The 27,160-nt window shown below is 45.5% G+C and overlaps 1 protein-coding gene across 4 annotated transcripts in view; it reads right to left on the bottom strand.

The window, feature by feature from the left end:
- The window catches only part of LOC311002158 (H-2 class II histocompatibility antigen, I-E beta chain-like), a 110,211-nt gene extending 96,695 nt beyond the window's left edge, over positions 1–13,516 (bottom strand). Inside the window, exons 1-7 of one of the 4 annotated variants that reach the window (XM_083993409.1) lie at positions 13,453–13,516; positions 12,761–13,030; positions 12,096–12,309; positions 11,450–11,517; positions 9,651–9,764; positions 8,361–9,513; positions 8,299–8,330 (exon numbers count right to left, since the gene is read on the bottom strand). In XM_083993409.1, coding sequence (XP_083849535.1) covers positions 9,488–9,513; positions 9,651–9,764; positions 11,450–11,517; positions 12,096–12,309; positions 12,761–13,030; positions 13,453–13,507 — 747 coding nt within the window. In that variant the 5' untranslated portion in view covers positions 13,508–13,516 and the 3' untranslated portion in view covers positions 8,299–8,330; positions 8,361–9,487. Of the gene's footprint in view, positions 1–8,268; positions 9,514–9,650; positions 9,765–11,449; positions 11,518–12,095; positions 12,310–12,760; positions 13,031–13,452 lie in introns of all 4 variants that reach the window. The other 3 variants (XM_083993410.1, XM_083993408.1, XM_083993407.1) reach the window with 3 other exon arrangements.
- Between the last annotated feature and the right edge of the window lie 13,644 nt (positions 13,517–27,160).

Below are 27,160 nucleotides of genomic sequence, written 5' to 3'. Positions count from 1 at the left end.
CATAATAGTATGTTAGTGAAGTCACCATGTTGGAAACAACCCCCTCCAACACAACACTGTCGATTTTCTATATTCAGCCATTATAACCGGGTTGTGAAATACCTTTTTTAAAATTATTTATTTAAGTGTATTCTTTGGCTTTTATGCCTTTATTTGATATCCATAGTAGAGATAGACAGGAAAGGGAGAGGCAGAGAGAGGGGGAACCTGATTTTAATCTTCCAGTCTAACTTCCTCCAGTTTGGACTGTTTGTTGTTATGACCAGACAAACAGGTTTCACTCCATTCATCATCACACATTACATTGTTCAGTTCCATTTCCCATCTGTCTTTACTCTCTAAACCCTTTCTTTCTTTCCTAACTTTCTTTACCGAAAAGATTGTTAATATTAGAACGAAGATTGCCAGTAATGGAGCACAGATAACGGTACCCATAGAAGTAGCCTTGTAAACCAGCCTCTCCCAGAAATGCATTTCATTTCATTTCTCAGAGAGTCTGGCCTCATTCCCCCTGTAAGCGTTAGGGGTGGGCGGGAGCTGGGCAGGAGTAGTAGCGTCATAGGCGGCCTTACCTATGTTTCAACCGTTTCAATTGAAACGGGCCCCGGCAGCCTGGGGGGCCACCCCAGCCCGCAAAAAAAAAAAAAATGAAACGGGCTCTGGCAGCCGAGTAGAGTACAGCTGCAGTACGGAGGCTGTAGCCTACACAGCTGTGGCAGCCTGGGGCCCCCGACTGGCCACAAAAATGTAGCCTAATCATAAACAATAATTCGTTACCTAGGTAACGCAGCATACACAGTGTCAGTAGCCTATCCCCCAACTGCCCACCCAAAATTAAAAGAGAGAAATAAAGAAGAAATTAAACAATTCATCACCTAGGCAATGCTGCGCATCCATCAAAATGAAGCGCTCATATCCGAGTGGTGCTGAAAAAAGAAAAACAGCAGAAAACAAAAGGAAAGCTGTGAGTAGTCTACCAAAAGTGAGCTCTTTCTTTCGCCCTGCACCTGCAACGACAGTGCCGGTAGAGGCTGCCGAACCCAGGCCATCTCGTGATGCCAGCCAAACAACCGGAACCGAGACTACGAAAAGCACGAACGAAAATGAAAATATTGACCTTTCTACTGCCCCATCTGATAATGATGATGACCAATTAGGATCCTTTGAAGAACATGAACATGATAGTCACACATCTGGAACGGATGAAAGAGATGCCACCACCAGCACAGCAAGGGAGAAAGTCCCACTGTCATTCACAGAGACAGACCCGTCATGCTGGCCAGAGCATATGACCAGTGACCAACGGATGGACATTGTCTGAAGAGGCCCCGTTCAGATAGAGGAATTAGACTTCCCACACAGCCACACACACCGTCGTTTCACCAAGGAGAGATATTTCATGAAGATGAGAAATGGAGAAAAAATACGCAGGTCATGGCTAGTATATTCACAATCATCAGACGCAGTTTTCTGTTTCTGTTGTACTCTGTTTGGCAAACGAAATCACAGCCTCACAGGCAGGGGTTTCAGAATGTGGGAACGTCTCACTCTCACACTCCAGGATCACGAGAAATCAAATGCCCACCGTTCCAATATGGACAGCTGGCGCGAACTGGAGATGCGCGTAAAAACCTAACCATAGACCAAACCTATCAAGAAATGCAAATGCTGGAAAGAAAACACTGGAACGATGTCATGAAAAGACTAATTGCAATTGTCTGTCACCTTGCACAGAAAAATCTTGCTTTCCGTGGCCACAATTCAAATCTGCACGAGCCAAATAATGGAAATTTTTTGGGTATTGTGGGGCTACTCGGAGAATTTGATCCGGTAATGAGCGAGCATGTCAGGCGAGCAGAGAAAAAAGAAATCGCTGACCATTATCTGGGGAAAACGATACAGAATGAATTAATAACTCTAATTGGAGACAAGACAGTGGAAGCAATCACAGCCAAAATAAAAAAAATCTAACTTCTCTGTGATAATGGACTGCACCCCTGACGCTGCCCACACAGAGCAACTCTGACACTGCGCTCTGTCCAGTGCGACGTCGGTGTCGGGGCTACTGTTGCAGAGCATTTTGTAGGTTTCTTGCCAGTGGTGGACACATCTGGCGCAGGGTTGACTGATGTGTTCTTGGGGCACATGGAAAAGTTAGGCCTGGATATGGAAAAATGCAGAGGACAGGCGTACGACAACGGGAGCAACATGCGGGGGAAAAACAGCGGGGTGCAGAAAAGGCTACTGGATATAAACAAAAAAGCACTGTTCATGCCATGCACCAGCCACAGCTTAAATCTTGTCGTCGTAGACGCAGCAAAATCATCTGTGGAGTCTGTGAGCTTCTTTGGTGTGCTGCAACGTTTGTACAATCTTTTCAGCTCATCCCCACAAAGATGGGAAATCTTTAAGGACAACGTCCCACAGCTGACTCTCAAGGCCATATCCAGCACCCGATGGGAGTGCCGTGTGGAAAGTGTCAATCAGCTTCCTGGTGTTGACAAAGCTCTCCTCTCTCTGATCGCGCATGCCACAAAAAAAGGTGCGCGTGTGAACAGACACACACACACGCACACACGCACACACACACCGCGTGCGCGCACAATTCAGCACCATGGATAGCTATCCAAACCTACTCCTTCCTTCTTTAAATAGGCCTAAATACTGTTATTTCTGACTTCAGGTGACGGTGAGACAGCATCTGCAGCCAGTGGCCTTGAACGGGAGATCATGACAAATTCCTGGTGACTGTCATTATCTGGTACAACATTCTGTATGAGGTGAATCGCGTCAGCAAGCTGCTTCAGAGCCCACAAGTGGGGATTGATGTTCTGCAGGGCGAGGTGGGACATGTTCTGACATTCCTGAGGGAATACAGGGAGAACGGGCTCTCATCAGCCCAGACGGATGCCAGAGACATCGCAGAAGAAATGGAGATGTCAATGGTCTTTCCCACTCCACGAGGCCGAAAACCAAAACGCCAGTTTCCATATGAGTCCAAAAATGAAGATTCATCTCTGATGATGACACCCGAAGAACGGTTCAAGAGGGATGTTTTCCTTCCACTGGTGGACTCTGCCATCATGGGCACTAGTGTGCGTTTCAAGCTGACAGAGTCATTTTACAGTCTGTTCGGGTTCATTTACGGGAGGAAAGAAATGAAGAAGGCAATGGAAGCTGGAATACTGGAGAAAAGCTGCAAGAACATGGAGGAAACACTTGGCGACGTGGATGCTGAGGAGCTCGTGCGCGAGGTTGTGGCTGCTGTCACCGCTGTGCTGGTAGAGGAAAATACTGGCCTGCAGATGTTGAGCTACATCTACACCAACAACCTGCTGGACCTGTATCCAAACCTCAGCATCGCCCTCCGACTGATGTTGACAGTCCCCGTGACTGTAGCAAGCGGAGAGAGGAGTTTCTCTCGCTTGAAACTAATTAAAACACACCTGAGATCAACGATGCTGCAGGAGCGGCTGTCAGCCCTGGCTCAAATCTCAATTGAGCACGAGGTCACAAGATCACTCAACAGAGATGACATAATTAGAGCATTCTCAGCACTGAAAAACAGAAAGGGTGGATTTCTGTAAAGGGCGAGTCTGTCTGTTCTTTTCCTGCACACTGTCTGTGGTGCTAAAATAATGCGGAGCACGTTGCGCTTACAAGGCTACTTTTGTTGCCAATTTTCAAGTTCAGATTATTGTTATAGGTGTTATAGTTGTGGTTTTGGATTGTGATAAAATACCTGGATTGTGATAAAATACCTGTTCGTGTCTTAAAATGCACATAAATATGAAAAATGCATTTGCATTTTGTTGAAAACCAACTTAAATCCTTGTTTTTTTCCCTGCTCATTTCTGGTTTCTTGCCCTATTAACAGTTAACAGTTGTAACAATGTATCTCAAAGGAGGTTAAATCGAAAGCAACTGGACTTAGTTATTTGTCTAGGAAATAACTTCCTAGACAAATAACTAAGTCCAGTTGCTTTCGATTTAACCTCCTTTGAAATACTATGACCTGGACAAATGAGAATATGCACCGGCGTAACAATGTATCGTTTTACAGTAAGACCATGCACATGATGAGTTTAGGCTATTGTATCATTTCAGGTTTCAATGCATCACAGACGCATGGGCGCAAACATATCGGTAATTAAATGTTTTATAGGGCCTCATATGCAGTATTGAAACGGGTCCCCAGATGCCTAAAGGCGGGCTTACACTGCAAGACTATTCGTCTGTTCACATCTCAAACTGCAGGAGCGTCCCTCTTCAGTCCTACGTCTCAGATCAGTCTCAGACCCCCACTAATTGCACGTTGTTCTACGATTGCTCCCCACTACGATTACCCTGCGATGCCGCTGAGATTTGTGCTGCTCTATAACTGCTCAATTGTAAACCTCAAATTGACATTGGTTCCTGATGTTGGTTCCTAAAGCAGAGTCCATGGTGGAAGATCAGACCGACAAACACACAGACAGACAGCGTGCATCACCTCCAAGGCCGGTGCTGCAGAGAGAGAGAGAGAGAGAGAGAGAGAGAGAGAGAGAGAGAGAGGACGGCGCTACTCTCTCCAGCCAGCTGACGTGTAGTTCACTTGCAGCTGTCAGAGGAGGCTCACTAGTTCTCTCTCTGGCCTGCACTTTAAAAGTTCAGCTGATCAGGTCAGCTGAGCTGAGCCAGAGCACAGTGGACGTGGCTGGTGTGTCTGATAGTACGTGTGTGTGTATTTGTCGGGCTGATCTTCCACCACGGACTGCGCTGCATTACTGATCATCACCCGGTCACCCTGTCTGTCACAGCTGTGGTCTAACTTCAGCTTGTCACTTCCCTGTCCCTCCTCTCTCTGTCTGCCCATTTTAACTCCATCTGACGACGTTCAGCATCACATTCAGGTTCATAAAGGCTCTGTGCTCTGTGTTAAAACAATCTGTCATGGTAAAAACTTGTCGTATGTGCAGAATCGTGACGTAGGACCCCATACATTGTCCGTCACGACAAGAAATTTTCTGGCATGTCAGAAATTAATCGGGAGGTCGGCGACTCGTCTTTAGGACGTCGGGACGTGACGCAGAGCCTCACTAACCATACGTCCTGATTATGCTCACGACCCCGCGATCCCTCTAAGATTATGCAAATTAGGCTGCGACTCGTCTGGGACGACAAAATCGTGGCAAAATCGTGCAGTGTAAGCCCGCCTTAAGGCCGCCACTGAGTAGCGTTGACAGACAACCCCATTCAGCCAATCAGCAAGTTGGTGTAGTGACGGGGCTTTGCACCAGTCGGTCCCTGATTGGCCAACGTGCTGTGTCAATCACAGCGGCGACGCTGATTGGCTCGGCCTTCTGAGGGTTTCAGTCCAAACGCTTACAACGGGGATGGTCTGCCCTCCCTACCAGTCTGCCATCCAGTCCTCCCATTAAGCTGGTCAGCCCCCCCCCCCAGTGCACATTAATTAACATTTCTGTAAAAGTACCAGTGTTAGTCAGAGGCTAGTTTTCAACTGTAGTCCTCCGGCGAGATGTTAAAAAGCCATTAGAATAGCAACACAAGGAACATAATAGATAAAAACAAGGACACAGGAGACATAAAAATTAGTGCAAGAATAGAACATATCCAAACCGAAACCAGCAGACAATGACACTAAATGAGAGACAATTAATATTATACTACTAAAAACAAAAACAACAAATAGACAGTAATACACAACAACAAAAAAACAGGATGTATAGTGCAATTAAATAAAATTGGGCGAGATGAACTGTTAAGGATGGATAGATGAGATGGAGGTGCAGCAATGCAAAGACCAGAGCAGGGTTTCTATATGAGAATATGATGAGAAAATGTTCTTATATGACACCTGCAGTAACTAATAATAATAATAATAATAATAATTCATTTAATTTATATAGCGCTTTTCAATAACCCAAAGACGCTTACAAAGACACAAAAGAAACAGGGTAGAGACATACAGGGGGAGACGAGGGAGAGACAGTACACAGTGAGACATTAATGAGCGAGGTGATGGAGAGACCGGCTATGGGTAGGGGAGGTCATAGGCTTGGGAGAAGAGGTATGTTTTTAACCGGGACTTGAATGTGGGGAGTGAGGGTGAGTCACGGACAGATGGGGGGAGAGAGTTCCAGAGTCGGGGTCCAGTACGGGAGAAGGCTCTGTCGCCGAAGGATTTGAGTTTAGATATGGGTGTTGTCAGGGAGAGAGTGGAGGAGGATCGGAGGGCACAGGTGGGGCGGTGGGGAATGAGGAGGTCAGACAGGTGGTGGGGGGGGGGGGGCAGGTGGTGGAGGGCTTTGAAGGTGAGGAGGAGTATCTTGAAGTTGATGCGCTGTTTGATGGGGAGCCAGTGGAGAGAGTGGAGGACGGGAGTGATGTGTTGACGGGACCGGGTGTGGGTGAGGAGGCGGGCAGCAGAGTTCTGGACCATTTGAAGTCTATGGAGGGAGTGGGAAGTGATGCCGGTGAGGAGGGGGTTGAAGTCTATGGAGGGAATGGGAAGTGATGCCGGTGAGGAGGGGGTTGCAGTAGTCGAGGCGGGAGGAGATGAAGGCGTGGATGAGGGATTCGGCAGCAGGGGGAGAGAGGCAGTGTCGGATTTTGGCGATGCGGCGGAGGTGGAAGTAGGAGGTCTTGACGACGGAGCTGACATGGTGATCGAAGGAGAGGGTGGGGTCCAGGATAACGCCAAGGTTGCGTGCCAGGGGGGAGGGAGTGATGGTCGAGGTGTCGATGGTGAGTGAGATGGGTCCGGTTTTGCTGAGGGTGGATTTGGTGCCTATGAGGAGGAGCTCTGTTTTATCACTGTTGAGTTTGAGGAAGTTGTGAGTCAGCCATGTTTTTATTGTGGAGATGCAGGTTTCGATGTGGGTGAGGGGAGGGTTCTGGGTGGATTTGGTGCTGATGTAGATCTGGGTGTCGTCGGCGTAGCAGTGGAAGTCCAGGTTGAGATTGCGGATGATGTGACCAAGGGGGAAGAGGTAGGAGATGAAGAGGAGGGGGCCGAGGACTGAGCCTTGGGGGACCCCCTGCGTGACCGGGGAGAGGGTGGATGTGTGGCCGGAGAGGGAGACGAACTGTTGTCTGTTGGTGAGGTAGGAGGTGAGGCAAAAGAAGGAGACCGCACACAATAGCTCCCTTATGTGCAGATTTATTAGCACATCACAAGTAACGTTTCGAGCTCATAGCTCTTCATCAGACTAACTGATACACATCAGACGCCCCGTTTTTTAAACCTGCCCCTGAGGGTCACATGGTGAGTCACATGGTAAAGGGAATGTATAAGTCAGAAACACATCTTCGTGCAAAACCAAAACATACAAAAATAAGTCAAAAAACGCCATCATAATTAAATAGACCAACACCCATCAGGCCGACTGGCCGTCATACAGATCTAATGAGGTAGGAGGTGAGCCAGTCAAGTGCAGTGCCCTCAAGGAGGATGGTATGGTTCACAGTGTCAAAGGCTGCGCTAAGGTCTAGTAGTAACAGGATGTTGAGGGCACCGGAGTCTGCAGAGGTGAGGAGATCGTTGATGACTTTGACAAGGGCGGTTTAAGTGCTGTGGAGTGGGCGGAATCCAGACTGGAGGGGTCTCCACAATGTGTGTGTTTCTTTAGGTTTAGGTCCTTGTTCACAACTTTTCACAGTGTTAGTACTCATAATTTAACATTTATTTATCATGTTTTTAACATATAGCCTACTTGTCTTTTAAAAGTAGCCTACTTCTTTTCTTGGATGATCGAATCACTTTTTATTAGCTACTGTGGCTTTGTGTCTTCTAACAATGAACTCCAATGTCATTTTCTTGGATTTCCTGTCATTTTTTTGAAATAATAAAAGTAAAGCAGTAGTAAAGCCCTTTGAGACAAACTGTTTGTAAAAACGAGCTATTGCCTTGCCTTGCCATTACGCACTGGTTGGGCTTAGATGATGAAGAAAGGAGTTGGTTAAGTTTAGTAAAAAAGACCAGGTTAGGGTTAGGGTTTGAAGTTCACACCTGCTGTTCTACATGTTACGCCTGTTGTTGCAGATGTTCTTCCCTGTTGATCCAGATTTTATCACCTGTTGTTCCAGATGTTATCACCTGTCCTTGCAGCTTTGTGGTGACGTGACAGTGAAGCAACACTGAGTCTCAGTTTTTTTTTTTTACTTTGTTGTTTTTATTGCAGAAAAATATAGAATCCAAAATCAAACATGTGGATCAGAGACCAGAGCCAAGAGAACAGAACCAGTGAACCAGAGTCCAGATCAGACCTGGTCCAGGACCATCATTCCAGATTAGACCTGATCCAGGACCATCAGAGACCAGATCAGACCTGGTCCAGGACCATCATTCTAGATTAGACCTGATCCAGGACCAGCAGAGTCCAGATGATACACCAGAGTCAGATATTAAGAGACACAGACCTGAATTGTGGTTTACAGTGTGAGATCAGTAAACAAAAATGAACTCAATAGGATCATTAACATGGCTAGTTATAGCTAGTTAGAAGCACTGGAATAAGAGAGTAACGACACCTCCATTGACTCCCGTGGTATGGGTTTTGCGCCCCCTAGTGGCAGGATATGGGTATTGCAAAAGCGCCCAGAAAACCCATTCACTCCAATGTATGTGTGTTGCCCACTTGCTTGTAAATTGATGAAAACGGCCGTGTTTTTGTTTTTAGGTGTCTTGGTCATAACAGATTATACTTATAATTTGTTTATTAGTTGTCAGCTCTTGGGCGCTTTTGCAATACCCATATTCCGCCACCAGGAGGCGCTTCCATTGGACCAATGCGTGTCGTTACTCTCTTATTCCAGTGCTCAAAAGCTAGTTGGCCATCAACAAAGACCACTAGACAGCCTCTATAACACCGCTGCACAAAGGAAAGCCCTGTCAATAATCAGAGATGAGACTCACCCCCTACACAGTGAAGTTGAACTACTGCCCTCAGGGCGGCGCTATAGAGCACCTCTGGAAAAGAAAAGATCTACAAGGGCTCCTTCATCCTTAATGATAGTACCATAATCAACAGGTCACAGTAAAGGAGTTCTTGAAGTGCAGATGTATGTATTTTTACTATGTGATCATTGTTAACTTGTTTTGTCTGAAGTCTTTCTGGCAAGTCAAGGCAAGTCAAGTGTTTTTTTTTTATGTAAGCGTGACCAAAGATGATTTTCCTGCCTTGGTGGGACAATAAAGTTTCTTTTCTATTCTGCACCAGTTCTAGACCAGCTGAGTACCAAAGGACAGGTCTGGACCAGGTCTAGAGAACCAGGTGTTCATCCAGTCCAGCAGGGGGCAGCACTGAGAGTCTGAGCTAGAAACACAAAGCAGGTTAAAGCAGCAGCTGATTTATCTTCATCTGAGAAGCAGCAACAGGATCAAGACCTGGACCAGGACCAGTACCAGGACCAGGACCAGGACCAGGATCAAGACCAGGACCAGAACCAGAACCAAGACCAGGACCAGGATGGACCAGGACTGGGCTCAGTTACTGGGAACCAGGATCCGTCCTGGTTTAAAAAGAGAGAAGGAGAGAGTCAGAAACAGAGACAGATACGTGAAGGGAACTGGTCTGAACTGGTGTAAACTGGTGTAAATTGGTCTAAACTGGTGTAAACTGGTGTAAACTGGTGTAAACTGGTCTGACCTCGGGCCTTCCTCTTGTAGTAGATGAATCCAGCCAGAGACAAGATCAGACCCAGGATCAGTCCTGAGGCTCCGATGGCGATTTTGTTCCTCTCTGACTCAGGCATGGACGGATCTGAGGACAGACAGGTAGAGACAGACAGGTGAGAGACAGACAGGTAGAGACAGACATGTGTAGAGACAGACAGGTAGAGACAGACAGGTGAGAGACAGACAGGTGAGAGACAGACAGGTAGAGACAGACAGGTGAGAGACAGACAGGTAGAGACAGACATGTGTAGAGACAGACAGGTAGAGACTAGGGATTGTGAGATTCACTGATTCATATCGGTGGTCCGATACAAACGCTTGCGATGCAAGGGAACATTGGATATAATTTATGGTTGAATTTGCGATGCATCTCTTCTAGTCTGTCTGCATCGGTAAACTCCATGGTTAAATTGATCATTTCATGTTCTGAACCTGAATGCACCATCGTGGAAGCCATGTGCAGCCTCCTGCCCCCGACAGCAGCAGCAGCAGTAGTCAGAGCCACCAAGAAAAGTAAACAGTCCCAGTGAAGCGCTGGAGCGGCGGGTCGATTCTCGGCCGTCACCGACAACAGGAGCCTCCAGTGTGATGCTGTAACTAGTAGGAGGGCCATTGTGGTGAGCTGGGAAGAGGTGGTAGCGGTGAACACTAACCCAACCCCGCTTTTCCCCAAAAGGGTCCTATGTTCCCCGTTGTGTCCAGACCGGGGAACATAGGACCCTTTTTTAGAAAAATGGTCCTTTGTTCCCCACATTTCCCCAAAAGGACTCGGGGAACATGCAATTTTTGTACCCATACCTGGAAGTGGAGTTGTGAGTGACTTGGCATATTTTTGCCTATTTTTGAGTGAGAAGTTGAGTTGTGACTTTGAGTGAGAAGCGTAGGCTAATTGTCCCATTGGTTGGGTTTAGGCAATGAAGAAAGGAGTTGGTTAAGTTTAGAAAAAAGATCAGGTAGAGGCTAGACAGGCCAGATAGATAGAGAGTCCAGATAAGTAGAGAGAGTCCATCGACCAGCAACAGTGGGGAACATAGGACCCTTTTTCTAAAAAAGGACCCTTTTTGGTAAAAACGGGGAACATTTTCAAAAAGAGGGTCCTATATTCCCCTAACCGCAATAGCGGTTAGCATCCAGGACAGCTAGCGGCGCTAGTAGCTCTCCTACTCTCCTGCTCTTCCTGCTCTCAGCGAAGGCGGATGCATCTCTCCCTCTCTCCCCTCTCCCTTATCTTCCCTGCTTTGCTTCTCATGTCTCGTCCTGTCTTGTCTCAAACTTTGGGAGCCTCTCTCCGCATTGCTCTCCAAATTTAAATCATGGAATAGGTCAACTGGTCTCTCAACGCAATTTACAGAATTTTCTCGACAAGAAGCTCGGGTTCGGGGGAACCTGTCTGCCCTGATGGAACGGTCGCCGCTGGTTACATGATGGACTCGTGGGAGAAGTGGAGGGTCGTGTGCCTGGCGATTCTTTCCGTTGAGGTCATCGAGGATCTCTACATATTCTGAACCATGATAACAAGCTATCTGCTGATCGGATTAGGCATTGCCCTGGTGTATCGGAAAATTTGGAATACGGTGGCAGCAGTCCAAAGCCCCATGAAGCTGCCCGACATGATTGATGGAGTGAGGAGAGCTGTTAGCACTCTGACTGTGGGTATAAACTTTATAAACCGCAACACGGAAAACATCTTGGAGAAGCTTTCAGCTTTGCAAAGGTGAATGGATAGACAGACAGGTAGAGACAGACAGGTAGAGACAGACAGGTATTTACCCCAGTCAGTGATCATGGGTTCCTTCAGACTGGCGTGCTCCACCTTACAGGAGATCTTCTCTCCAGACCTGCAACACAAACCAGACCAGTTTTATTAGAATAGATGGTTTTTACACATCGTCATGACAACATCCTCCAGGTGGGAGTGGATCTGGTAGTACCTAGACCTGGACCTGGACCTGGACTCACCTGACTGTGTACTCCAGGTGGGAGTGGATCTGGTAGTACCTAGACCTAGACCTGGACCTGGACTCACCTGGGTGTGTACTCCAGGTGGGAGTGGATCTGGTAGTACCTAGACCTAGACCTGGACCTGGACTCACCTGGGTGTGTACTCCAGGTGGGAGTGGATCTGGTAGTACCTAGACCTAGACCTGGACCTGGACTCACCTGGGTGTGTACTCCAGGTGGGAGTGGATCTGGTAGTACCTAGACCTGGACCTGGACTCACCTGGGTGTGTACTCCAGGTGGGAGTGGATCTGGTAGTACCTAGACCTGGACCTGGACCTGGACTCACCTGGGTGTGTACTCCAGGTGGGAGTGGATCTGGTAGTACCTAGACCTGGACCTGGACTCACCTGGGTGTGTACTCCAGGTGGGAGTGGATCTGGTAGTACCTAGACCTAGACCTGGACCTGGACTCACCTGGGTGTGTACTCCAGGTGGGAGTGGATCTGGTAGTACCAGTCGGCGTCTGCCAGCTCCTCGGTGGAAGTGACATCAGAGTTCACTTCCTGTCCGTCTCTGATCCAGCTCACTCTGATCTGTTTGGGGTAGAAGTCGAAGACACTGCAGACCAACATGGCAGGATGGTTCCCAGAGGGGGGGGTGGTGGAGCTCAGGACCACGTAGGGCTCGACTGGAACAGATCAATGATCAATATTATTATTATTATTATAAAAAACTATAAACTGAGTGTGAGGAAGGAAGCTCTGATCAATAATCAATGAACTGATACATTCATAGTAAATGTAGAACATGATCACATCCAGACAGTGTCATCAATACCGATTATCAGAGAGTTGATCAATAATTTAATGTAAACAGAAGTTGGATCAATAACTGATTATAATCAATCACTTATCATCAATAAGTGCTTCTATTGACAGCTGAGCAGCAGCTGCAGTGACTGTGTTTCTCCAGCAGGTGGAGACAGAGACTGATAGATCACAACCTGTCAATCAACATGATGATGATGTCACAAACACACTGAGCCATAACGTGATGATGTCACAAACACACTGAGCTGTAACGTGATGATGTCACAAACACACTGAGCTGTAACGTGATGATGTCACAAACACACTCACCTGACTTAGTCAGAACATTGCTGTAGTAAAGGGCATCGTTGTGCAGACAGTAACTCTCCCTCTCAGCTCTCGCCTGAACCACCTCTGGACCGTTGTTCCAGCGTTCAGCGTTCTTCACTCCCAGCTCAGTGTATCCTACGAACTTGTCCACTCTGCTGTCAAACCTGAGGAACTCCAGTTTGTTGTAGTGGTAGGAGTCAATGAAGGTGATGCCGCTCAGTTCAGTGGAGTTAAAGTCACAACGACCCACTCTATACCACCTAAATCCATCTGTGGAGCAGAGTCAGAGAATTATCACTGTGGGATCAGAGTATTGATCGGTATAGTGTCTAGATGTGTTGATAGATCAGAGTATTGATCAGTATAGTGTCTAGATGTGTTGATAGATCAGAGTATTGATCAGTATAGTGTCTAGATGTGTTGATAGATCAGAGTATTGATCAGTATAGTGTCTAGATGTGTTGATAGATCAGAGTATTGATCAGTATAGTGTCTAGATGTGTCGATAGATCAGAGTATTGATCAGTATAGTGTCTAGATGTGTTGATAGATCAGAGTATTGATCAGTATAGTGTCTAGATGTGTTGATAGATCAGAGTATTGATCAGTATAGTGTCTAGATGTGTCGATAGATCAGAGTATTGATCAGTATAGTGTCTAGATGTGTTGATAGATCAGAGTATTGATCCTACCTGCTGTGGAGACAGCGCTGAGGAGCAGGACGAGGCTCAGACAGGTTGAATCCATGTTCGTGTGTTGACCAACACTGACTCTGTCTGACTGAGAGCTGCTGGAAAAAGACCAGGGCGGAGTCACATGACCTGAGTGTCACCTGTTACCAGGCAGACAACTCTGGCTCCGCTCTGCTGCTGGGACACAGAGACACAAACAGACACACACACACACACACACACACACACACACACACACACACACACACACACACACACACACACACACTGTTTGGTCTGTGACTCAACTACAGTTTGTCACCTCTGACCTCTGAGAGAGTTACAGAGTCTTGTTGTATTTTTATTATTGACATGGTCATGGACTTAACTTCTCAGTTGTTTCATATTTATCAAGAATCGGATGGTATATGTTTACAGTCAAACGTTTTCATGCACTGTCGACTCAATTTTTCAAATATATCCAGGTGTTAACTTTGTGTAGGACAGTCTGAAGATGCAGTCACAGCAAATTTGGTGACAATTGAGCAAAAATTGTAGGAGAAGAAATGGACTTCATAATTTGCACTGGATTTAAGTATTGGGATGACACGGATGAAGCGTAAGAAAATAGATGGATGGATGGATTTTGGTGAAAGTTGAAAACTGTAGCATGTACTATACGGTTGGTTTGGTAGGAATTTTACAAATCTTTAAATTTAGGTGCTTGCTGTGTAACTGCTCTGATAAACTCAGTCTGTGATTGGTTGACCTGTGATCATGTGTCACAGGTTTATGGAGTTATTTTTGTCTCATAAATACCTGTAAATGCACAGAGGGTGATCTACAAATGTTCCTTGGTTTGCACACGTGTTTTGCTATCCACAAATACAAATTTCTAATTTGTAACTTGTATTTTGGTTTTTACAAATAAATGTGTATTTGTAAATATATTGGGTATTTGTAAATGTATAATTTTCCATTTGTAAAAACAAAAAAGCCATTTGTAAAACCGAAAATTCTGTTTGTGAAGTGTGACTCTGCATTTGTGGATCACCAATCACACACACGCATCTCTTTCCTCAATGACGTATTTCTGAGACATTCCTGTCGAGATCCACACAGATCCACAAACTCACAGCTGCTGATTCACAAAGGGCCGCTCTCCTCACCAGGAGGGGCAGTGTTGGCGAGTAGCTGAATTAAAACAAACGAAGAAGACTGCTACTGGATTATCTCGAGAAATTATTTCAAACCAACACTAAGGAACTTTCCAACCTTCATATAATATTTTCATAACTTTTGTGATGATATATCTATCGACTTACAACAGGTTGAATGACACCTCTTTCATGGCCTGAGGGGGTCTGTATCATTATGGTCTGTATCTCCTTCTCTGGCACTAAGCAGCTTTGACCAGCATGGTGGGAACCCGGCTCTCACTTAAGTTTCACTTTCACTTTTGCGAGTCACGACGAGGAGGGAGCAGCAATGCGGCACCTTTCCGTGGGATTTTGAATGTGTGTTTACTGTGAAATGATCCACTGCTAACAGAAACCTAGTTTGGACGTCTTCTGTTAATTTCCATGCACCGGGAGATCAGGATGTTTACGGTGCTACGCGCTAGTGCTCATGGGAAATGGAGTCTTCCTTCAGGCAAAACACTACCGCTTTGGGCCACTGGCGCCGCCAAACTCAACCAAAATTGAAAGTTCTTAAGTACTGCTTTAATTCCTACTGTTAATGCGTCACTTTATTAACTCATTGAGTGCCGCGCTCCTTTCCAAAGTTTTAGTCAAGTGTACCGGCAATTTAGACCATTTTTGACGATTTTTGTAGAGCCACAGTGTATTCTATATTATTGCCACCAACACATACTGTGGCTCAATTGAAAGGTTTAACTTAATGCTTCAAGTGGCCACAAACCGTTTGTTTCTACGTGCCTCTGTTCCTGAGAAAAGTCAAGCTAAACATGGCTGGGTTTCACCAAAATCCCTCCTTTTTTTCTAGAAAAGGAGATAGAGCGTCTTTTATGAAAGGTGCTCTGTTTGTGTCTGTCGCTCTTCTCACACTCGCATTTCTGGATCAAAGGGCTCGTATAAGATAAATATATACAACAATTGTTATTCTATTCACAAAACCACCATCGGGGGCGGGGGGGGCGCCACTAAACAACAATAACACAGACGCACCGTGCCGTGTCACAGCTTCTCCCCGCGGAACGTGAGGGTCAGTCGGCCACCGCGGCTCGGGAAGACCGGTCCCGCCGGTGGTCGCGGTCCTTCTGTGGTTCGGGTCGGTGATGCCGGTCTGCTTTGGCCCAGAGACCATCAGATTTTACCGCGGGAGGACTTTGGGGAGGACACGGTGTTGCTCCAGATGAAGACCGGGCGGACTGTCGGCTGAGAGCTTCCTGTTTCTGCTCCAAGCAGCTGGAGCAGCTGGAGCAGCAGCGCAGGTGAGAGCGGAGCAGCTGCTGCATCCACATGCAGAACTCGTTTGCAGAAGCCGAGTTATGATAAAAACTTCCAGATCATGAGCTGTCATGTGACTTTGATCGTCATCTATTTCAGTTCTCCTCGTCGTAGAGTTCCCAAATTTACATATAATGTGTATTAAAGTGTCTATTTTCATAATTTAAAAAAAAAGCAAAAAACGTAAAATTACGTTTTTGGCACTCAACGCATGGGAACGAAAAACGAGAAATTACGTGGTTGGCACTCAATGAGTTAAGTTTTAATATTTTTTCATGCGATAAAGTAACTGTTTAGATCCACAATATGCGGTTAGTTTAACCAAATGAAGCCTGTTTGGAAGTTTGCTCCACCGTTTGCGGAGCAGTGAAGCTCCATCTGTGGAGCAGCTAACTAGGCTACCACCGGACGAGCGGCCTATCACAGAGGCTACAGCCGAGCTGCTGTGGTGGTCGGCCGGCTAAGCCGCTGTCTCCTCCCAGGGGAGAAAACGACCTGCATTGTTAATGTCAACTGACTGACCGTTTCATTGTAAAACATTTATTTATTGATGTAGCGGTGGTGACTGTAGCCTACATGGCCCATCATAGACTAAATAGTTTTGTTTGTTGATATAGCCTAGACTAGGCTACACCACTGAACTGGTTTCTCCCCTGGAATGACGCCGCGGCTTAGCCGGCCCACCACCACAGCAGCCCGCAGAGGTGGCAAGTAACGAAGTACAAATACTTCGTTACTGTACTTAAGTAGAAAAATATGTACTTTCTACTCCTTCCACTGTAAAAACAGGCTCGTTACTTTTTTTTTTTGACACAACGTAAAAGCACCGGTAAAAGATGTGACGAACTAGAGAGGGAAAGAGGGAGAAGAAGTACTGTAGCAGCGACATGGAGGCAGCAGCATGGAGGAAGGAAGCGATGGTGGTCAGACTATCCGACGGGGGGGGGTTTGAACACTGTACAATCAGCGCAATATAGCGCATTTACCGTTCACGAGCGGCAAAGCGCAACCTGTCCATGTGCCCGTGTGTGTGTGTACGTGCGCGCGCGCGCACGTGTGTGTGTGTGTACGTGCGGTGCGACCGCACATGAGAGAAACGGCAGGTGGACTGACTGGCAGAGATGAGAGGTGATGAAACGCTGTTTAAAAATTATTATTATTATTATTTTGTGAGAGTCTGTGGCGGCCCAAACGTTGGGAAACACTGCCTCTGGTCAGTTCAATCTTGATTATTCTGTCTGAACTTTTTTTGTTTAACAAAATTATCAAATGATGTAGGTTTCATTAACGGCAGAAAAATCATTTTTACTTTTTACTTTTACTTTGTAAGTACATTTCAGAGCCTGTACTTTCTTACTTTTACTTGAGTAAAGGAGTTGAATCAGTACTTCTACTTTTACCAGAGTATTTTTTTACACATGTATCTGTACTTCTACTTAAGTACAGAATATGAGTACTTTTGCCACCTCTGGCAGCCCAGCTGTAGCCTCTGTGATAGAGCGCTCGTCTGGTGGTAGCCTAGTTAGCTGCTCCACAGATGGAGCTTCACTGCTCCGCAAACGGCGGAGCAAACTTCCAAACAGGCGTCATTTGGATAAACTAACCGCATATTGGGGATTTTAACAGTTACTTTATCGCATGAAAAAATATTAAAACTTAATAAAGTGACGCATTAACAGTGGAAATTAAAATAATTTCTCGAGATAAGCCAGTAGCAGTCTTCTTTGTTTGTTTTAATTCAGCTACTCGCCAACACTGCCCCTACTGGTGAGGAGAGCGGCCCTTTGTGAATCACCAGCTGTGTGTTTGTGGATCTGTGTGGATCTCGCAAGGAATGTCTCAGAAATACGTCATTGAGGAAAGAGATGCATGTGTGTGATTGGTGATCCACAAATGCAGAGCCACACTTCACAAACAGAATTTTCGGTTTTACAAATGGCTTTTTTGTTTTTACAAATGGAAAATTATACATTTACAAATACCCAATATATTTACAAATACACATTTATTTGTAAAAACCAAAATACAAGTTACAAACTAGAAACAGCATTTCCTAACGGAAATGCGTGTGAATGCTGAAAGCCATTGCTGAACCATGCTGAATTAGCAGAATAAATCAAGAGTACCCATATGCAGGGACAAGGGCGCCGCCATTAGCCCAGCTGATCCATACCGGAAGTTGCTCTTCTTCGTGTGTATAATCTCTATGTAGATAAAAAAAAAAACTCAGTAACTCAATGGTCCATAATAAAATATTGTTTTCCAGCGGATATCTTAGTTACAACATGATTGAGCTAACTAAATATTTTTTTGCATGGATCGTTTATTAAGTTATTGAGTTATTAAAAAACGCTGCTAACGGCTAGCGGCTAACGGCTAACGGCTAGCACCGCTCCTGCTGACAGCAGACCAGGAGAGAGAGAGAGAAAAAATAAATGAAATGTCGTTGGTGGGTGCTTTGGTTAGGGTTAGGCAATGAAGAAAGGAGTTGGTTAAGTTTAGTAAAAAGAGCAGGTAGAGGCTAGACAGGCCAGAGAGAGGGGGGGGTTCTTAGAATAACATAGAAATAATATACACAAAGAAGAGCAACTTCCGGTTGTGACTTCTGGTATGGATCAGCTGGGCTAATGGCGGCGCCCTTGTCCCTGCACACAGGTCCCTCTCGAATAAATTGACAAAGACATGCGGAATGGCATACAAGAAACATGTCCAAGGAAGGAATTGAACCCACAACTTCATGAGTGGTAACCTAACACACCATATGGCCACAGAGGTGTAATATGACTGAGGCAGGAATCAAACCCATGACCTCATGATCACTAAACCTTTACTCTGCCACTCGGCCACAGAGAGCACACTGCTTTTGAGACTGTTGTCATTCATTGTAATGTGATGATGTGCTGCAAACTGGTGCGAGTAACCAAGGAGATAAAAACACCTGTAACCAATTGAAGGCGGGGGAGGGAAGGTGAATTCTGCCAGTGACGTCCAATAGTGGGCAGCGCAGGACAGGAAATGATGGATACAAATCATTCAAGAGCTTTGCTTTTCTCTGCTGCTCCAGTGAATTTAAATCTTAGAGCAGTAGTTTAAACAAGAAACATGTCCACAACCCTGGACCTCATGATTGGCAACCCAGCAAACTAACCTCTCAACCACAGAGGGAGATAAAACATGAAATGAAAATTGGAATCAAAAGTCAAGCAATGATGTAACATGACTGAGGCAGGAATCAAACCCATGACCTCATGATCACTAAACCTATACTCTGCCACTTCACCACAGAGAGCACACACATACGCATGTTGCCATTGTAATGTGATGATGTGCTGCAGACGGTGGCAGTAGCAATTAATGCGTCTCTTAACGAACACCTGTAACCAATTGAAGGGTGGGGGAGGAGAGCAGAATTCAACATAACATAACAAGATTGCTCAGCCTGGATTCGAACCAGTGACCTTGGGATTGGCAAATATACATCATAGAGAAAAAAAAGAAAAAGAAAAACGATAACAGAAACGCAGTGGCGGCTGGTGAAAAATATTCTAGGTGGGGCTGTTTGTCCCTGAAGTTTTTGGTGACCATCTTGATAAAAGAACCCCAAACCCATTTTTAGGGATAAACATTAATTATTTATTTGCCTTTGATAAATCAGCAGTTTGACAGATAATGACAATGAACAAACAGTAGTCTTTCACTGGTGGCACACAGTGGACGTGAAATATACAGCAGTGATTAATGTTAACTATAGACAAAGTGTGACAGGAACAGGAGGAGGAGGAGCATAACGTGATTAAGTTTAGTCTGACCTGATGTGAGATGTTAACTTAACTGCTGCATTATCAGGTTTGATGACGAGTCTAACTGTGAACGTACTGGTCACACCTGTAAACATATTGAACAGTGCTGCAGCCTGATGCTCCGCATTACAGACGTCCTGTCACAGCCTGGATGATGAGTTTCCCCTGGTGTCACTCAGGAATAACAGTGTCCAGTCCAGTGTCCCAGAAGCTGGATGAACTAATAAAAACGCTCTCGGACGAGCTGTGAACGCACCGCGGACGAACCAACAGCATGTAGTCCAAAAGTTGGCTCCGAGCATCAAGAGAGAGCAGTCTCTGACGTGCCGGTTAACGGTGCTCCGGTCCTCCGGTCCTCCGGTGCTCCTCTCACACACTACGCGGCCTCCTGTCGCATCATAGCAGCCTCCCACCACCGGCCCACAGAGTTTTATCCACCTGTTCGTTGTATTTCCTCACCGTGAAACTGTGTTTTTCATCCAGCTGTGAAGCTCTGCTGCTAGTCCTGCCTAGCTTGGCTAACGTTAGCTGACAGCACCGTTCATGTGTCCCTTGAGTTCATGTTTTGTAATCCGTTCAGATAAATAGGTCTCTAACTCCAGTAACAGTCCGTGTGGTATCTGTCCGACTCCTCACTGTTTTAAAAAAGTAAATTATACGGGAAACAGAATTTGAAACTGATGAAAACTCCGTAGCCATCCTGGTACCGAGGACAGCTCCTCGGTTAATTTCCCCCCCGATTTCTGGTTGCCACGGGAGACCAAAATGTTTGGTTTGGGGCGATATTTTCTGCGCCCCAAAGGCATAAAATCCTAATATTAAAAATATTATTATTATTATATTATATTATTATATTATATATTATTATAAAATATTAATTTTAAATTATTATTTTGGAAAAAATAATAATCATTAAAATTCGCTTTTCATCAGGGGGGGCGGCGCCCGAGCGCCCTCTATTGACCAGCCGCCACTGCAGAAACGACTGCCGTTGCCTCCGCGGACAGGAGGCAATGGAAGCGCAAAAAGAAAATACACTCCTCCTTATAAAAGGAGCGGGCGGCTGTGGCTCAGGCGGTAGAGCGGGTCGTTCACTAACCAGAAGGTCAGCGGTTCGATTCCCGGATCCCCCTGTCTGCATGTCGAAGTGTCCTTGGGCAAGACACTGAACCCACACCTGCCCTGTGTGAATGATTATCTTCCAAAGCCTGTCTGCGAGCAGTGCTGTATGAATGTGTGTGAAAGGGTGAATGCGACCATTACATTGTAAAGCGCTTTGAGTGGTCCAAGTGACTAGAAAAGCGCTATATAAGTGCAAGTCCATTTACCATTTATAATATTGTTGTGTTGTAAGTCAACTAGGTAGCTAGGCAGGCAGATATTAATGATATATTAAAGACAGAAATTACTATTAGAAGAAACGACGTCGCATCGGCGTCGACGTAAACGTAACGTTAGTGTTCTAACGTGAGCCAGGCATTGTTTTACCATGTTAGTATCGTTTCCACCATCGTTACATAACTTAACTTACTGTCACAGTAACCGTTACATTTATTTATTTTGACGTCTTTTTGACTTTTTCTACATCGCGATTTTTTTTCTCGGAGAGCAACAACTAACTGTAATGCTACTGTACCCCTGCCCCCGCTCTATCACTGTAACGTTACTGCTTATCAGTAAGACATCGGTATAACGTCAGAGTATGATGTTACGGTATGTACTTTTAGCATAACAGTATGAATGAAATTTGGATAGTATTCACTTCTGTTGTCATAAAAGTCTTGAATATGCACTGCTACCAGTTGATAATAAGCCACAGTACGAATTAAATCTGTCTACCGGTAGTATTCACTTCTGTTACAACCAATCTTCAATATGCTGCTACTAGTACTAAATGATAATAAACTATAGTATGAATGAAATATGTGTAGTATTCACTTCTGTTGTAATAAATATATTATATAGTAGGCTACTGCTATTACTTAATAATTAGCTGTGTGTTTATGCGACTGTAGAACTTGTGTGTGTGTGTGTGTGTGCATAAACATATCTATATTAGTAAGTTAGAAAATAGTGCACATCTTTCATACTGTATTTGTGTTATAAACAAATATTAGCTGTTTTGGTATAAATATTCTTTCCCTGTTAATGGCAGATGGCTTCCAATCAAAAGAAGCACAGGGCCATGGGAGAGGAGGAGTGGCTATCCCGGCTCCGGAAATTTGCTGCCTCAGGTGTTTGGCCCTCTGACGCAGGAAACAGGCCAGCACCGCGGCAGAAGAAGTGGCATGATCTTTATCTGAAGGTAAACCTGGACAGAGTGATATGTGTGTCATATTAAATGTAAAGCTATGACATATTTAAAGGGAACACCTTCTTTAATACGCTGTCAAACATTAATACAGATTGAGAAGTGCCCAATGCAGTTGAGGGGACAAATGTCACTATTTGGAGGTGCACAGAGCTGCAGCTGTGGTTTCCATACAAAGAAGGTACCAGAAGTCTCATACAATTATGACATGCTGGTGTTGAATTCTGTAGTATTACAATTTTTTCATCTTGTCTGTGAACCTGTAGCCTTCCAGTTCGCTCCCTCAGACGCTACAGCCAGGACCCTCACCTGCTGGTGGTGAACCTAGAAGGCCCATTTTGTCTTTGGCATCAGTAAGTAATGAGGATTTACTTATGCTGATCTTTATATTAATATTATTAAGGTACTGAACTATATAAAATGTACAAAGCCCCAGTTAATGTCATTTTTTTCCTTTTGTCAGTTTACAAAGCCGCGGTTTGGTGGCTCTCATGGTGCCATGTTAAAGCCAAATTTAAGTTAGGCTGGGAAGCATTCATCAAAGGTAATGTAAAGAGAATGATACATAGATTGACTTTGAAAATTAATTTCATGTTGAAATGATCAGGTTTTATTGACTGCTATACCAATAATGATAGATAGATTCATTCATTATCATCTATGGTTATCCTCTATTGTGAACTGTGCCTTTATTCTCCCAGACCTCTGATGTACCCAGCCCCACCACAAGCCCCGCCAAAAGAAGGGTGTCACCACCTGGCCGCAGTCCCAAGAAGTTTGTGCAGACCGTTTCTCCTCTCTCTCTTCCTCCCTCTCCTGTTCCTGTATCAAGCCCAGCTTCTTCTATTCTGCCCTCCACTGCTACAGTTGTAAGATGATATTATACTACACTTGAAACAGCAACTGCTCTTGAGTAGATTGTTATCATATCTATGTATTTACCTTATTTTATTTTATTTTTCATAAAATAGGAAGTGTCATCTGCCACCACCTCCTGTATCTCCTCTGGAACCCCCTCTGCTGCTCTCACCTCACCATTGCCTGAAAATGTGAAGATTCCATCAGTTTCAGACGCTGCCTGGCTGCCCACAAAGCTGCTGAAGACCATACCACCTCAATTCAATCAGAAGTGGATTTCAGCAGCCCTGTGGAAAAACCAGCGTCTGCGCACAGACCTGAAACTGTGGTATGATCCACCAGAGCCATCCCTGATATATTATCAGGTCCCCACTTCAGAGCGCTTTTTCCATGCCATACCACCTGTGGAAGGTCAGGCTGTCCTGTCCTGCTTGTGGCACACAGCTCACAAGCTATGGAGCTCACAAGAGAGCCCGCCACATTCTGGATGTTGACAGGTATTACCTGATGATCACAGAGACTCTTTGGTGCAGTTCAGCTGGTTGCAAGACGACATATCTTTCCTCCAGCAAGACAATCTTGGACCAGCTGGACTTGGCTCACAGGCTGGAGTTCAGATTAATTCTGACTCGAAAGTAAGTATACGTTGATCATTTTGCCTTTGTTTGTTATCAAGAAGTAGGTTTTAATGTTTGTCTCATTGGGTCTCTTGTTCCCTTTGTTTTATACAGATTTGCTTGTGATGTGCGGGTGATCCGTTTCCTGAGGGAGAGAGTACTTGGAAACAGTCCCACCCGCTTGGTCAGACAGCTGAGGGAGAACCACAGCGAGGAATGGCTTAAGGGCGCTTTCACACCTAATAGTCCGGACCAAGGTCCGGACTTAATTTTTTTTTTTGGTACATTGTTTCCATATAGTCCAGTAAAGTTCGCTTTCACACTGCTATTATGCCAGCGGACTAAAGGACCTACCGACGTCATGACGGATGAGCGTGCGTCTGACGTTAGCGCATAGAAAGTGCTCTGAAAAAAAAAAAAATAGAAATATTTGTAAAAAAAAAAAAAAAAATAGAGCCTACTGCTGCAAAGCACACTGTAGTTTGTAATCGCGGTGCAGAAGAGTGAGTTTAGAGCTGATGTAAGGAGAGAAAAAAAGAGGGTTGTGCCGCGCTCTCATTGATCAGAGTGGCAGCGATCAGCGATCAGCTGTTTTGTGTAGCGGAGGGGAACACACACACACGCTATGCGCACACACGCGCGATCCTCCTGTCAGATGCGGCTGCATCTCTCCAGGTCACTTGTGTGTGTGAGAGAAATAAAAGGTCTGACTTGCTGGGGCAGATGTTGTTTGGTGTCACCCACTGATAAATATCCGTCTTTTTCAGACTTTTTTCGGCGGAAAAAAAAAATATTCGGGTCAATATATAAAAAAAAATAGGCTATATAAAAAAATGCATGTATCGTTTGGGGATTTATATTAAACACTCTACTGTTTAATTCCGTGTAAACGTTTACAAGTGTAGCCTACACTGACACACCCATCCCTCTGACCAAATCTGGATATAATATGATCTCCTCCTCTCCCCAAGTGTTGCCGCGGCTCCTCTTTCCTTTTTTTCTGTTTATTTACTTTTTCGGCACGTGCGAATCTGACGTTATTTCCTGTGTTTGGTCTGATAGTTCGAACCTTCCAAAAAAATGCTTTCACACTACGCAGCAGCGGACCTTGGTCCAGGATAGTCCGGACCGAGACCACCTCCTGAGGCTGGACCAAAGACTCGGTCTTTAGTCCGGACCGTGGTCCGGGGGAGCTTTCACATCTGTCAATTTGATCCGAACTATCTGGAAAGTCCGAAAGTCCGGACCAAACGAGGTAGGTGTGAAAGCCCCCTAAGCGTCTCTGCCGTTACCTTGGAGCGTGCTCTGACTTTGTCGCCAGGCCAAGCCTTTTCCCTGTGAGATTCCAGGATGCTCCTGAGCCTGTGGATGTTCCATCACACAGATGGATGCTGACTGTTTATGGGCATGACATTTTAAGGCAAGGCAAGGCAAGGCAATTTTATTTGTATAGCCCGTTTTTACAAACAGTTTGTCTCAAAGGGCTTTACATGGCATCGTAGCAACATCCTCTGTCCTTAGACCCTCACATCGACTGAGGAAAAACTCCATGGAAACCCTTTTAACAGGGAAAAACAGGAGAAACCTCAGGGTGAGCAACAGAGGAGGGATCCCTCACCCAGGACGGACAGACGTGCAATAGATGTTGTTACAGACAAGAAAACAGTTTACAGTTTGTCACAGAATGTGCGGAATATGGAAATGTTAGCAGGGGTTGATGAGGGCAGTCTCTGCTGAGGGGAGGGGGGGAGGGGGGGGCAGGGAGAGCCGGTCAGCTCGATGGGAGGACTGGGTGGCAGACTGGTCCATGGGAAGGGAGGGGAGGCCGGTCTAACAGCAGGGGAAAGGGTGGGAGGGGGGCGATGCAGGCGGCGGCTGGTGCAGAGAGATGGAGCTCCGGTGGATCTGCGGAAACACAGAGAGAGTGCGAGACACCAAGGCCAAACTACAAAGTACAACAGAAAATGACAGTTCAAAAATATACTGAGGAGAGGAGAGGAGGAGAGGGGAGGAGAGGAGAGGAGAGGAGAGGAGAGGAGAGGAGAGGAGAGGAGAGGAGAGGAGAGGAGAGGAGGAGAGAGGAGGGGAGAGGAGGGGAGAGGAGGAGAGAGGAGGAGAGGAGAGGGCTCTGTGTAACCAGATGTGTCCCCAGCAGTCTAAGCCTATAGCAGCGTAGCTATAAAATGGTTCAGAGCTACCTGAACCAGCCCTAACTAAAAGCCCTGTCATAAAGGAAGGTCTTAAGTCTAGACTTAAATGTAGTTAGAGTGTCTGCCTCTTTGACCCATGGAGAGAGCTGGTTCCACAGTAAAGGAGCCCGGTAACTGAAGGCTCTACCTCCCAGTCTGTTTTTAGAGATACTGGGAGTCACTAACAGACCTGCGTTCTGGGAGCGGAGTGCTCTGGTAGGACAGTAAGGAATGATTAGTTCTTTCAGATAGGTTGGAGCTTTATCATTAAGAGCCTTATAAGTCAGCAGAAGGATTTTGAAGTCTATTCTAAATCCTACAGGAAGCCAGTGGAGAGAAGCTAAGGTGGGAGAGATGTGCTCTCTCTTCCTAACTCCTGTCAAAACTCTTGCTGCAGCATTCTGGACCAGCTGGAGACTCTTTAGAGAGTTTTTCGGACATCCTGACAGGAGAGAGTTGCAGTAGTCTAGCCTAGAAGTGATAAATGCATGCACTAGTTTCTCAGCATCACTCTGGGAGAGGATATTCCTAATCTTAGTGATACTGCGCAGATGGAAGAAGGCGGTCCTAGTCACATGTTTTATGTGGGAGCTGAAGGAAAGGTCCTGGTCAAAAATGACTCCAAGGTTCCGCGCGGTTGTACTCGGGGTCAGGGTGATGCCATCTAGAGTAGCGATCTGATTAGAGAGAGTGTCCCTGAGATGTTTAGGTCCAAACACAATGACCTCAGTTTTATCTGAATTCAGTAGCAAGAAGTTAGAGGACATCCAGGATCTAATGTCTTTCAGACAGTCTTGCAGATTGATGAGCCGGCTTCTGTCATCTGGCTCCATGGACAAGTAGAGTTGCGTATCATCCGCATAACAGTGAAAATTGATTGAATGCTTTCGGATGATGCCACCTAATGGGAGCATGTAAAGAATGAAGAGGATTGGCCCTAAGACTGAACCCTGCGGTACACCATACGTAACTCTGCTATACTCTGAGTGGTCGTTATTAACATTAACAAATTGAAACCTGTCAGATAAGTATGACTTAAACCATTTCAGGGCGGGCCCTTTAATCCCAATTTCATGATCTAGTCTCTGCAGCAGGATGCTGTGGTCGATGGTGTCGAATGCAGCACTGAGGTCCAAAAGTACAAGAACAGAGACGAGACCTCTGTCTGAGGCTATAAGAAGATCATTAGAGACTTTGACAAGTGCTGTTTCAGTGCTATGGTGTTCTCTGAATCCAGATTGGAAAGCTTCAAAGAGCTCGTTGCTGTGCAGATGTTCATGTAGCTGCTCCAGGACAACCTTCTCAAGGATCTTAGAGATGTAAGGAAGGTTGGATATAGGCCGATAGTTGGCTAGGACATCTGGGTCAAGAGAAGGTTTTTTAAGTAAAGGGTTAATGACAGCCACCTTGAAGGCCTGTGGCACGTAGCCTGTGGCTAAGGAAAGATTGATTTGGTTCAGAAAAGAAATGTTAATTAAGGGAA

Source organism: Trachurus trachurus, assembly GCF_905171665.1.
Source record: "Trachurus trachurus genome assembly, chromosome: 18".
NCBI lineage: Eukaryota > Metazoa > Chordata > Actinopteri > Carangiformes > Carangidae > Trachurus > Trachurus trachurus.
This window is presented reverse-complemented; position numbering and strand designations above follow the sequence as displayed.